The sequence below is a fragment of the Trachymyrmex cornetzi genome, unplaced genomic scaffold (genome assembly GCF_001594075.2).
Source record: "Trachymyrmex cornetzi isolate Tcor2-1 unplaced genomic scaffold, Tcor1.1 scaffold16, whole genome shotgun sequence".
Classification (NCBI taxonomy): Eukaryota; Metazoa; Arthropoda; class Insecta; order Hymenoptera; family Formicidae; genus Trachymyrmex; species Trachymyrmex cornetzi.
The window spans coordinates 3,993,885-4,006,266 of NW_017296201.1; the positions used below are offsets into that span (position 1 = coordinate 3,993,885).

General features: G+C 40.4%; 1 protein-coding gene across 1 annotated transcript; it reads right to left on the reverse strand.

Annotated features, from left to right (window-relative positions):
• Positions 1–8,308: 8,308 nt before the first annotated feature.
• LOC108758678 (neither inactivation nor afterpotential protein G) lies at positions 8,309–11,848 on the reverse strand. Its single transcript, XM_018503743.1, has 9 exons — positions 11,689–11,848; positions 11,015–11,217; positions 10,121–10,480; positions 9,742–9,912; positions 9,520–9,673; positions 9,277–9,398; positions 8,898–9,081; positions 8,541–8,763; positions 8,309–8,444 (listed from the first exon to the last, which is right to left on the reverse strand). The coding sequence occupies exons 1-9, from the start codon at positions 11,807–11,809 to the stop codon at positions 8,309–8,311; spliced, it is 1,674 nt and encodes a 557-aa protein (XP_018359245.1). The 5' UTR covers positions 11,810–11,848.
• Positions 11,849–12,382: the final 534 nt, after the last annotated feature.

Here is a 12,382-nt window from a genome sequence, read left to right on the forward strand (position 1 = left end):
TCTCACAACGATATCCGCCTACCGTAAGTTATCAGAGACAATAGAGACGATATAGAGAATTATTTAGTATTTAAAGCGCGTCGTGCGCGAGCTGGGGATATAATAGTACACGAGATAGAAGCCGAAGAGAGTTCATTTCCGTTCTTTTATTTTTTTTTAATTTTATTTTTGTTTTTCCCTTATCTCTTTTCTTCTTCTTTTTTTTTTCCCGTTTTCTAATAACATTCAACATGCCAAATATATACGTGAGCACTCGTCGCGCACGCGCGCGCATAACTCTGCCAAAAGTATGACAGTACTACCTCATCGTTTTGCAATGCATTACACACAGGGAACACAATAGCGATATATTATACAGTACAATAAAACCTGTACATTCCGTACAGCCGCTACTATTATTACTACTACTACTATTACTACTACTTTGTCCGGTTAATGTCGGAGCAGTTCTCCTGCCATTGCTACCCTCTTGGGAGGGTAGCGCAAGATCGTGGATCTCGGAGCTTACACAGACCGTAGATTAATTTTAAATTGCTACATGCTTCGCTTGTATCATAAATCAGAATCCATTCACGCTAGTCAAACACATGTACATTCGATGTTTTGTTTCGTCGCTACAATCATTCCCGTCCCACGAAGTTCATTCGTTCGACAAGCTCCGAGATCTTCGATTCGCGCACGTGATGTCTATCTATACGTAAAATACAGTGAGAGCAAAAAGTATTTGTACACAAGGAAATTTTTTTATTGAAAAAGTCTTATTTGTAAAAAATAAACATTAATTAGCAATTTTTTTATATAATGAATATATTCTGTTCTAACATAAACAAACGAGCTTTGCATTTCTGATTTGAAAAGCTAAGTTTCTCGATTGTACGAATACTTTTTGCACTCACCGTAGGTCCATTTTCTTTCCGTTTTGTTGTCGCGAAGGCGCATTATTGAAATAACACAACATGTATGTACAACTATGAAGCCGTAGTGAGTGAACGCGAGAGCGAGAGCGAGCGAGTGCGTACACATATGCATGAGCAGTCGTGAATGCGCGCGTGAAGCGATTCACGGGAAGGAGGAAGAGCCGCAATTATGCGTCGCGCGTGGTCCGTTGTCGAAATTGCAACGCGAAATCATCCGACGTGTCGTCGGACGTTGCTGAAGCGGTCGCGACTGGTTGCACCGTTTTCGTCCCGGGGATGAAGCGAAAGAGGTGATAATACAGAGTAGTGTTTGATCATCGAATAAGATCGGTGAGATCAGCGCCGATGCGCTGATGAAGGAAGTGGTGGAGGAAAGCGAAAATTATTCGAGCGTAGGTGACATCGATTGTCCCGAGGAAGCGTAAAGGGCAGTTAATCGCCGGGGGATGGGATTAATGATGCTGGACGACGGAGATTACATAGTTATAGAGAAGTTAATTCCCGGGGGAGAAGCCGCGGGAAAAGGATATTCAAAGATGTTATGTGTCGTTTACGTATGTGATGATAGGAACATACACACACGCGCGCACACGTACATACACGTACACAGAGAGATAGGGAGAGTGGAGGAGAGAGTTATGGGAGAGACATACGTACACACGCACGTGGACAGCACACATGCTGGTGTAAATAGATACGGTCGCGTATGCCAAGTTATATAATGAATCTTTTACTTAATATATATACAAAATATATATATTGTTTTCGGCTGTTCTGCTAAGCAGAGGCAAAGGCGGGAGGGGGGAAGGATACCTTTAAGTGGTACAATGAATTAGCGTTAAGTTTAAGTAGAGGGATCGAGTTATTGGCAGGGTCGAGCGGCAAAATTCAAAAGTTAGAATAATAACGTCAGACGCGGAATTTCCGGAGGGGAGTCGATTAAACCCAGGGTTTAATTGTTTTGTCATACGTAAGGATTAGGAGTGCATACGTAGTAAAGGTATTTCACACCCGACACTTACACGAAATACACACACGTACACATACAGCAGATCGGAAGAGCGAGAGGCAATGTCGGTCGAGGAAATTATAAGAGAAAAGTAAAAGAACACACGTACCTAAAAAAAAAAAAAAATAAACGACGTAGAATTAAAGTGAAAATTTAGAATTAATTATAGTCGTAATATTATCTCGACATCGATTATGCGCGTAAATGTATTTGGAACGGCCGAAAATCGGCAATTTGAATCGTCATTGATTTCGTCGTATCGCTTTGCTCAAAAGTAATCGAATGATTCTTCAACGCGCTGTCGAAACGAAATTACGATATTTTTTATTGCTTACTTTTTCCTCTCGATTCTCCCCGAGCTCGCCAATCCCGAGCATCTCCAGCTCGAGGATAATATTAGTATATTCCAAATTCGCTGCTACAGTCGATTTTCGTCGAGGTACGCGCAAGAGACGGACTCGCGATCGGAAGTCGAAAGTGTGCGAAACGAAACGCGCGCGCGCTTTCAGTTTCCAAGTTTTTTCGCGATCCGTCGTACCATGGTATAAAAATATAAGGTATTCCATTCCCAAGGATGCGCAGTCGTCTTGAACATGGCGGCTACTCTTTGACCAATCGAAGCGCTACCCTAAATTTAGGGCAAGCATTTGATTGGTTGCTCCAATTTAGTTTGCTGGCCATTATACGCAACGAAATACCTTATATTCTTATACCATGCGTCGTACATCCGGTGTAAGAATTATATTTGGTCTATATGTATATATATGTACCCGCAGGAATACACAACATACACACAGACAGACACGTACACACGTACACGACACTCGCGCGACGCGCGTACGCGTGCCACGCGCGCATACGTACGCGTATGTATGTACCATTATTGTATCACGGCGGTAGGATAAAATGTTGCATGTTGTTTCTATAATATGTGTTTTACGGATTGAGAATCCTTTATAGATGTCGTGTGTGACACAAGGCTTGACACGAGAGACGAGAGAGATGTTCACACCGTGGCTCGCTCGTGCGCGCACGCTTTCGAGATTCAACGCGAACGCGATCGCGCGAGAAAGCTGGATAATCAATGTATAAAAAAAGAAATTCGCGAGTAAAACTAAAAATTTCCAGAACATGGTACTCATTTCTAAATTGATCTTCGAAATTAAGGAAGGTGTGACACAAAAATTGCACGAGAAAAAAAAGTCTCGTTTTCAATCTGGTTCTTTCGGTCAAAGATTCGAACGTTATTGAAAGTTGCATCGGATTGGGAAAATTGTCGTTAAATCGATCGTATTATATTACAATGGTTCGACTGCAGTATTCGAAGCTGCACGTTCGAGCACGTCGAAACGGACGATTGTCACGGTGTGAACGGGAGAAACCTTCATTATCATTCGCATCGCGCGGGCAGCGAGCTCCAGGACAGATAGAGAAAAAGGAAATCGCGGCTGCCCGCGGGAGGAGAGTGAGGGAGCAAAATTGATGTCATCATTGCACCTACACCGCGCGCAGAGAGTGCACCGGCAACTACTGTACCGTTTGCTCGTATAGTATATAATAGTACTATACCGTAGTTGATAATGATTACATAATACATGTATCACGCACGCATAAGCATATTTAAAAATCGACGGAGCAATGAAAGAAAGAAAGAAAAAAAAAGAAAAAAAAGCAAAAAGAAGATACGGCAGAGATTGGAGGGGCGACAAAAAGAGGATGGAGGAGACGATGAAGAGGAAGCAGACACATGGCGTAGCGATGTCGCAAAGCGGGACCTCGAACGTCCGGGGAACGAGCGGCTCGTTTCCCGGCTGCAACTTATAGTACAAAGTAAACGTAATGTTTAAGGGTTAACAAACAGAACAGACAGGATATGTGGATTTTGTAAACTTACTGTACACGCTGTAGAGAAAAAAAAAGAAGAATTATATAGGTGAACACACGTAGAGAAAGAAGAGAGAGAGAGAGAGAGAGAGAGAGAGAGAGAGAGAGAGAGAGAGAGAGAGAGAGAGAGAGAGAGGAGAGCAAAAACCAAGTGCGCCGCGTGGCCGAATGCGTCGGTGATGAGCTCGTCGTCGAGGACCGTTCCGCGCGATCGGCCTCCGCTCACGGAGTCCAACGCGATCACGATGAACGATTTCGCCGTATCCTTGTATACCTCAACGTCGACATGGGTCCGTCCGTAACGTCGCGGTCGAGTTAAAACCGTTTCGCCGCGATGCCCGGAGAATCCGTGTCTGTAAAGTCACTAGATTAACAAAGTGCCGCGATGAGAAAATTCACTGAATTAGCGTTTGGAGCCAAAATGGCGTCCAAGTGCTATTCTAACCTGCTTTAACTTCTGTTGAAAGGTCGGAAATCTATACAGGGGTCTGAAAGAAGAAGAAGAAGAAGAACCTGATTCTGTTATTATCGAAAATGCCCGGTTGCTGTGTTGAAAATTGCAAAAACCGCAGCGAAAGAGACTGAAGTTTTGAATAACCATGCGTCATGGAGCCAAAATGGCGGCAGTTCGCGGTACTTCGTTAATCTAGTGACTTTAGCGTTCCCCGTTCCTTATTTTATCAACAAATAAGACTGACCTCTCATCGTGGCGACGTATGCGAGAACACTGCCACAGAGGCCGGGCCGGGACCTCCGCTAGCCTCGTCGCCGATTGCATTCGAATAAACGGCCCGCGGCCGCCGCAATAACGGATCACAATACTTTGTCACACACTAGTACAAATGCTACCTCACACACGACATACAGGGTGCGCACAGAATGAAGCTTACGAAAAAAAAAAAAAAAAATCTCTGTGTATAACATGATAAAGCGATAGTTTGCAAGATCGGATAGGACCGTCGCGTCGCGCCGCCGCCGTCGCCGTCGCTCTCATTTCGGAGAGAAAAGGGAATAACGGGGAAGATTGTGAAAAAACAAACTAGAAAAGCTGTTAATGATCGAACAGCCAACTCTTCCACTCCAGGAAAACGTCGACACGGCGTACGGCGCGCCGCGAATCCTTTTCTCTCAGGAATATGAAAACCAAGTACAAACTACAAAGTATAATAGTCTATAAGGTTCTTAATAAACATAAATCAATGAATCAAGCGATGCAATAGTCGAGTGTATAGTAGGGACTGTATCGGTGTGTTCGTTCGTTAAAAGACCTCTTCTCTCCGATGTATATCGCCAGGTGTCAAACGCTTTGTTAAATTCACAATCCGCGAATCCTTGATCGTTCGCCATGGAAATCAGTCTAGGAATGTGTGACCTCCGAATTGATTCGCCAAAAATCGATTTTTGCAAAAGATAGGCTCGAAACTGATCTCTTTGGTAAAAAAAAAAAAAAAGAAGTGATGATTCTTCAGGAAGAATCGATCTAAAATAGTTCCTTTTGTTTAGAAAAATCGATTTTTCGCACCAAAAAATCAGTTAAAAATAACTCTTTTCGTTTGGGAGGAGATCGATTTTTTTTAGAGAAACGGAACATTCCTAGAAATTATCGGACTCATCGCCGATTTCTCTCTCGCGATTTTCCTGCACGACCAAAGTCGAAGGACGCACAGTTACGCATAACATCATAAATACAGGCATATAGCGAGTCCACGCGCTTCTCTCGAGTTCTTTATGCGAATCCTTTTCCCGTACGTTAAACCGCGTGCAAATGTTCTCGTTGCTACAATATATATATTTAAGTAAAAACGTAGAAAAACTTAAGGCGTGAACGGTAAGTAAATCGGCCAATCACAGTAAAGAAACGTAAGATTATTGCCTTACGTTCTCTATTGTGACTGGCTAATTCGTTTACTGCTTACGTCTTACTGCCTTACGTTTTATGTTTCTGTCTTTATTTTTCGTTGACTCTTAAATTGTTTCTCGTCCAGCGATGTTAATTGTCTCCTTTCGTAGCAGCGGCCGATTGATCATTCTGTTCATCGATTTCTGTTTGACCAAACGAGGCACGTCGTTTGTATCCCACCGAGTTTTCTTTTCTTTAATATATGCATAAAAAGTAATATGATTACTTTAAAAAAAAAAACGTAATAATGGAAGGAAATTCCGTACAACATAGACGCAAATTAGGGCTTCACTTTGCTTTCCGTTTCGTCTCGGTGGACGCGAGAATCACCGTCAGCAAAATCCCTTCCTTGTCTGATTAATTACAGCTGTTTTTTCTTTATCATTTTATTTTATTTCCACGTCGCCACGTCGGCGGAAAAACGCGAGTTTTGTTTTGAGTTGTTAGACGCGAATTGTTTACCTAGTACTCGGAGAATACCGATAGATCAGACTTCATCAGTGCTTACATACACATAAATAAACAAACGCACACAATCATATAATATATTAATAAGTATACGAAACCGCTTCTACCTCAGACTCCGTATCTATATTTATATATATATCTATATATATCAATATATATATAGTTACGCGCATTACCTACGGTTCCTTCGATTTTTCTGTTTCCGCGAAGTATTATTTTCGTTCTTCGTTTTCTCCATCATCGCCGCATATTTACGCCGAGATGAAGTCGTAGGTATGCCGGCATCACAGAGTAGACAGCAAATCTTATGAGATTTATACATAAATATACATATATATACACATATATTTAAAGAAAGAGAGAGAGAAATAGAGAAGGGAATATATATATATATATAAAATGTAAATACATCCGTTTATATTTATTTATTTATGTTTCTATGCGCTGGACGCGTCTATGTTACACGTAATTACAAATTAATTGATAATCTATCCCTATTTAGTAACAAGAGAGAGAGAAAGAGAAAGAGAGAAAGAAAGAGAGAGAGAGAGTACACTCATTTTTTAATATAAATATATATATGAAAAAGTATATATATAAATACATATAAATAGATAGTTATATATCTAATATTAAGGAATACTTGTTTAGATCTTAAGTGATCCCCGTCGTCGTGGTCCCGCGATGCGACTGCACACTCTTCGAGAGCTGAAGCAAACTCTACCTATAGTAAAGCAAAAACGAAAACGAAAAAAAAAGAAGACAAAGAGGAAAAAAAAATGTTTTATGCGTTTATCTGATGGCGCGGTGCACGTTCGGCGAGCTTCTTCCGTGCGCCGGAAATGCCGCAAGGCCCAAAAAATCACACAGCAAGCGTTTCCCCGCGTATTTCACATTGGTCCGAGTCGACCTTATTGCGATCGAGCGTTGCCTTCCGGGGCTACAAAATCTCGCGTTGAACCGCAAACGCACATAATCGAATTCGCCAATTAAATAGACTTATGTCAAGCCGAGCGAGATTAACGCGAATCACTTCGATTTCTTGACTCGGCACGATACTTGTCGCCAGACGACGATATCAACGACCGAGGAGGATGTCGCTTGACACACCTACGGATCTTTTTCTTGTTCGACTCACGCTACACTGCTTTTGTTCGTACCATTTTCATCCCTTCGCGCGGATGAAACCTGTCGAGAAAGTTTTCTTTTCCGGGGTAAGCGTGAGGCTCGCGGCGTGCGCCGCGAATACGTGGTTACCAGTTTTTGTTTTAAGTTGAGAGATTAAGTTTACGTTACGTAATTATTGCTGTATATGGGGGTGGAAGGGAGAGAGAGAGAGAAGAGATAGATGCGAGGCGCCGAAATCGGGCTCGTTTATCTGCGGCACGAGTGAGGTGCGCATGGGCATAGTTGCGTTTTCGAAAATACGAAACTTCGCGGGTTATTATCGAACTATTTTATTTATAAGAGGCGACACAGGTACGCGTGCGTGTGAGTGTGTGTGTAAATGTCTGCGAGGAAGAGATCGACGCGAAAAGAAACAAATACGAATTCGCATGAGAAAAACGAGAACCGATGAAAGGGAAACACAAGAGGGAAGAGTGCATGTGTGCGTGTGTGTTTGCGGATATGCGCGAAAGAGAGGAAAGAGGCAAAACGCGGAAGTGGAATAGGAAGAATGCCGAAACTCTGCCATCGCAAAACGATCCCGGATGGGAAAAAATGGAGTTAAAAGAAATCCTTCGAAGAGAGAGAGCATGTAAAAAAAAATACAAGTTTCTTTTTTTCTTTATACTCCGAGCGCGAACGAGATGGCAGGGTTTCGTGGCTATGCCGTTGAGTGTAACTCACCCTTTTTGTTTGTATAAAAATTAATCGAAATTTAATTAGATTATTAATAACTGTTCGATTACTGTAAAACAAAAGAAAACTTTACCATTAATTATAAATTACAAAAAATTGGAGCACCATGGATTTCTTTTCATTTGCGACCTAATTGCTTCCTGATATCCTTTCTCTAAATCATAATCAAACGACAAATTGTAACGGGTAATCACAAACGAGTTGCGTGAATTGCGAACATTATTATTTTTACAACAATATATTACATGTTATAAAATTAATCGAATATTATTTAGACGAGCGATCTAAAATTATATCAGACGCACGTTCGGCCATCGCGACGAGGACTGAATTTGGCGTGCCAGAAATTGGAGATGGCATTACGCTGGCGTCCATTATCCTCAATCCACTCACGCCTTTTACCCTATGAAACATAATTATAATTTTATTACAATTACTCCACTCACTCTCATCTCAAATATCATCCTTTAGGACATCCTTTAAATGCTCTATCGTTTACCTTAATTCCTCATCTACAACCGCATCGTCCTCCGCACTTATCCTACAAGTGCCACACGGGTGGTGGCTCGTAAGTCCTGCGATTCTCATGACGCACTCCGAATAATCAACATCTCGATAGTTTTGTCGTAAATGACGACACTCTTCGAAATCGGGGACGTGGACTTTCGCGCCGTACTCGCGAAAAAGTCTCGTATTGAGAGTCTCCAGGGCGAGGTTTATAGCTTAGTGAATAATCGTCAGAATTAATTATCGTCAATTTAAATAAATTCACGCTAAAGAAGTAGAAATAGGTTCTACAATTTATTTTCTTAATGAGAGTAAAATTTATCGTGGCAAGTGGAATGATCATATTTACCTCGATAGGTACACATAACGTCGTCGGGATCCTGAAGGTACGCAGGATTAATTTTTGGAGGGTCGTGAATGTCGCTTGATCTCAATATTATGCTTCCACGACTCTTCGGTTGCAAACACGTAACTAGATAAATAAATCCTTCGTGCCTACTGTCGTTATACGATGGAAATAGCGACCTAAACGTCTAATAAATAATGATTAATTCTGCGTGATTGACATAATAATAATCATTAAAATTATTGCAAATAATAATTGCTATAAATAAAATTTTATAATTGTGCGCGAAAAGTACGGTTGTTTGTCGCAAAGCACAATGACTATGATATGTTATTTTAGTTAAAGTATCCAAATATATTACTGCTGTGGGTGGTTCATTCACCTCAGTCTCGAAATTTGAGATGGCCTTCAGCAATTTTTCCTCTGTGGACGCCACTCCGAAGAGGAGGAGGCCACTGTTATTAGCACGCCCCAATCCCATTACGCCGTTAGTGGCCAACCATCCTTTGACATGCAATGGAGAAAAAAGTATATGGCAAGATTACAATGTCGGCCGTATAAAGTGAGTCTACAGGCATCGTAAGTAAATGACAAGCGTCGTTTACTGGCGCGTTATCGCATTTACCGGTTCCGAAGGCGAAATAATTGAACACCTCAGGTATAGTTTGCAGCTTCACGAGCGTGATACTGACTCGTTCCCGCAGATTCACGTAAACGGGTATGTTTAGATGATCGAACAAATTCCGGCCTACCTCCGGAAGATCTTGCACTACGGGTATCTAGAGATCGAATTTATTATTTTACTTGAAATCGAAAAGTTTGACAATTTGATAATTTGATTTATCACCTTATGCTTTTTCAATTCGTTGACAGGTCCTATGCCGGAAATCAAAAGTAACTGCGGGGTATTGATAGTGCCCGCGCAAAGAATTATCTCCTTTCTCACGCCGATTCTCCCGACGGAGTTATTTTTATATATCACTTTAATGCCATCGACTTTGTTATTCTTGAAAAGTATCTATAACGTTCGAATCAAAACATCAAAAATATATATTTATAGAAATAAAATAATTAAATAAAAAAACTGTTATACAAATAATTATTTTCAATCATAATTTTTAATTTTCTGATATAAAAAGGAGAATGGAGTATATTTTCGAAAAAAAAAAAGATTTATCGAAAATTGTTTTCTTCAGCACGATATATAAAATAAAAATTATGGAGACCTTGGCAACGAGTGTATTCATCATGATATGTAAATTCTTGCGATTCCAAGCCTTCCGCAAATAAGCATGATAAGTACTCCATCTGGATCCTTTTTTTGCAGTGTACATCGCTTTCCGCAAGGATATGTTATCCAGCTTTAACGATTCCTCGGCCAGGACGAAGGCCTTCGTTAGGTACTCTTCCTCCGGCATCGGGATGATGTTCATAATATCGGATACTTTTTGAAAGTAGGGGAGCAGGTCAGCGTGCGACCAACCCTTCGGCCACCTCTTGTAGTCCTCAGGCCTCCCGAAGGAGTGAACGAGATAATTAAGCTGTCCGCTTCCTCCAAGTCCTTTTCCCCTTGGAAAGTTTTGTCTCTAAACGTGACCAATGAAGGAATTCGCTACGCTAAAAATACGCGATTCCAAACTCGAAAGTGCAAATCTTTGGAATATTCGTTTTGCATGATACGAAAAAAGATGTTTCATGAACGTGGCATAAAATCTTTTAAATTAAAACGCCTTTCTGATATATATCCGACTTTTTTCAATGTGTTTTAATATTTTTTCATTACTTATTTTATTAACAAAGACATATATTTGCTTAGTATTGTTATGTTCCTTAATGTGTTTCAATTGAAAAAAAAAAATACTCTGAAAAATTTATTTTTATGAAAGTTATAAGCAATTGAAGCAATCGAATTGAGTTGGGTATACCATAAAACATCAATATTTTGTTCCTATAGTGAGGCATTTAAAGATTAATACTATTATCGATATTACTATTCAATGCATGAAATGTGCCACATTTTCATTTTATGAAAGGTATAGCGTATATGCAGTAGCAAATTTCTATAGAAATCGTTCTCGCGAAACGGAAATTCTTTCATCGAAGGATTGAGCTTTAATTACATAGCCGTAGAGCCCTCGGGACGAGAAGACTTGCGGCTCCGTTTGGTAGGCCCAATCAACCACAGTGCCTTGCATCATCGGCGCTAAGAGCGGCATAGTCGATAACCATCCGAAGTATCCGCCGGCTTCCACGAGCAAAACCGTCACGTTCGACATTTCTGAGAGCCGTGATGCAATCACGCAGCCAGACGTACCAGCGCCAACTTAAACCCCGTAACAACGAGAAGCACAATTTTTATTATATTAATTAGATTAAATGTAAAATTCGAGTGGTTTTTTTTCATTGTCACGCAAAAAATTAATTTTAGCAATAATACAAAACATCAGCCGTTTATTAAATTAAATTTTAGATAGGAAAATTTAAATCAGAAATATAAAACAAGCAGGATTCAAAGGGTAATATACAATTAGTAACTTTATATCTCAATTGGCAACTTTGTTCTCAAATTTTGCTAAGAAAAAAAGTGTGAATTGTATTGTATTTTCTGCCTATTTTATTTGAAGCATCTAGAAGGCACCTATTAAGCACAATGCGATTTATACTAATCCTCTTTGATTAAAAATCGATGCTGCGTACATTTCGAAAAACGAAGCGAAGGAGGAAGAGTGCCGGAATTGCTACGAAACGAAGATGCCGGATGATAAAATAAACATAAACCGAGAAGTTAACTCACCGACAATGTAATCGTAATGTGTTTCGGGATAAATGATAACGCTGGCCGGCTCACTGAAGTGATAATGATAGATCAACGATACCAGCAGGACTGTGATCGAGATCGATATGTGGCCCCACATGTCTCTTCTTAAAAATTATAGGAATACACGTCCAGCCGACGGTCGCGGCACAGTAATACTGAGACAACGTGCAAGACAACACGGAACTGCAGCGACTACACGTTCGATCCCGATATTAAATTAGTAGCTCTGTTCGTAATCGATACTAGTCTATAAGTCTCACTCTATAAGCGGTCCGAAGCATCGTGACAACGACCAGCGATGCAGCGCAACGTCGGAAATACATAATTGTTACGTTAGATAAAATGTACCCGTTACAATTGGCCCGTCGTCCCATGATAAGTTCAAATATCGTATTTCTATTTAAGATTTCTATTTTTAATTATCTATTATATTGATTAAATAAGGTGCCAAAAAATACTTTGCGAAACAGTCGCAGCTTAGATATTGTTAGGCGCAATTAATTGTGTTGTTTTTCTAAATCGCAAATTTTCCATTTAAACTGATCATGTCCTAATGAGTTATGTTATGACGAGCAACATGCTGCCTCTGTTGTCGCGAGTTGCATCTTTTCTCTGACAATGATCGTGCAATTTTTGATCCAAGTTACAGTTTATTTTATCATAAAACAAA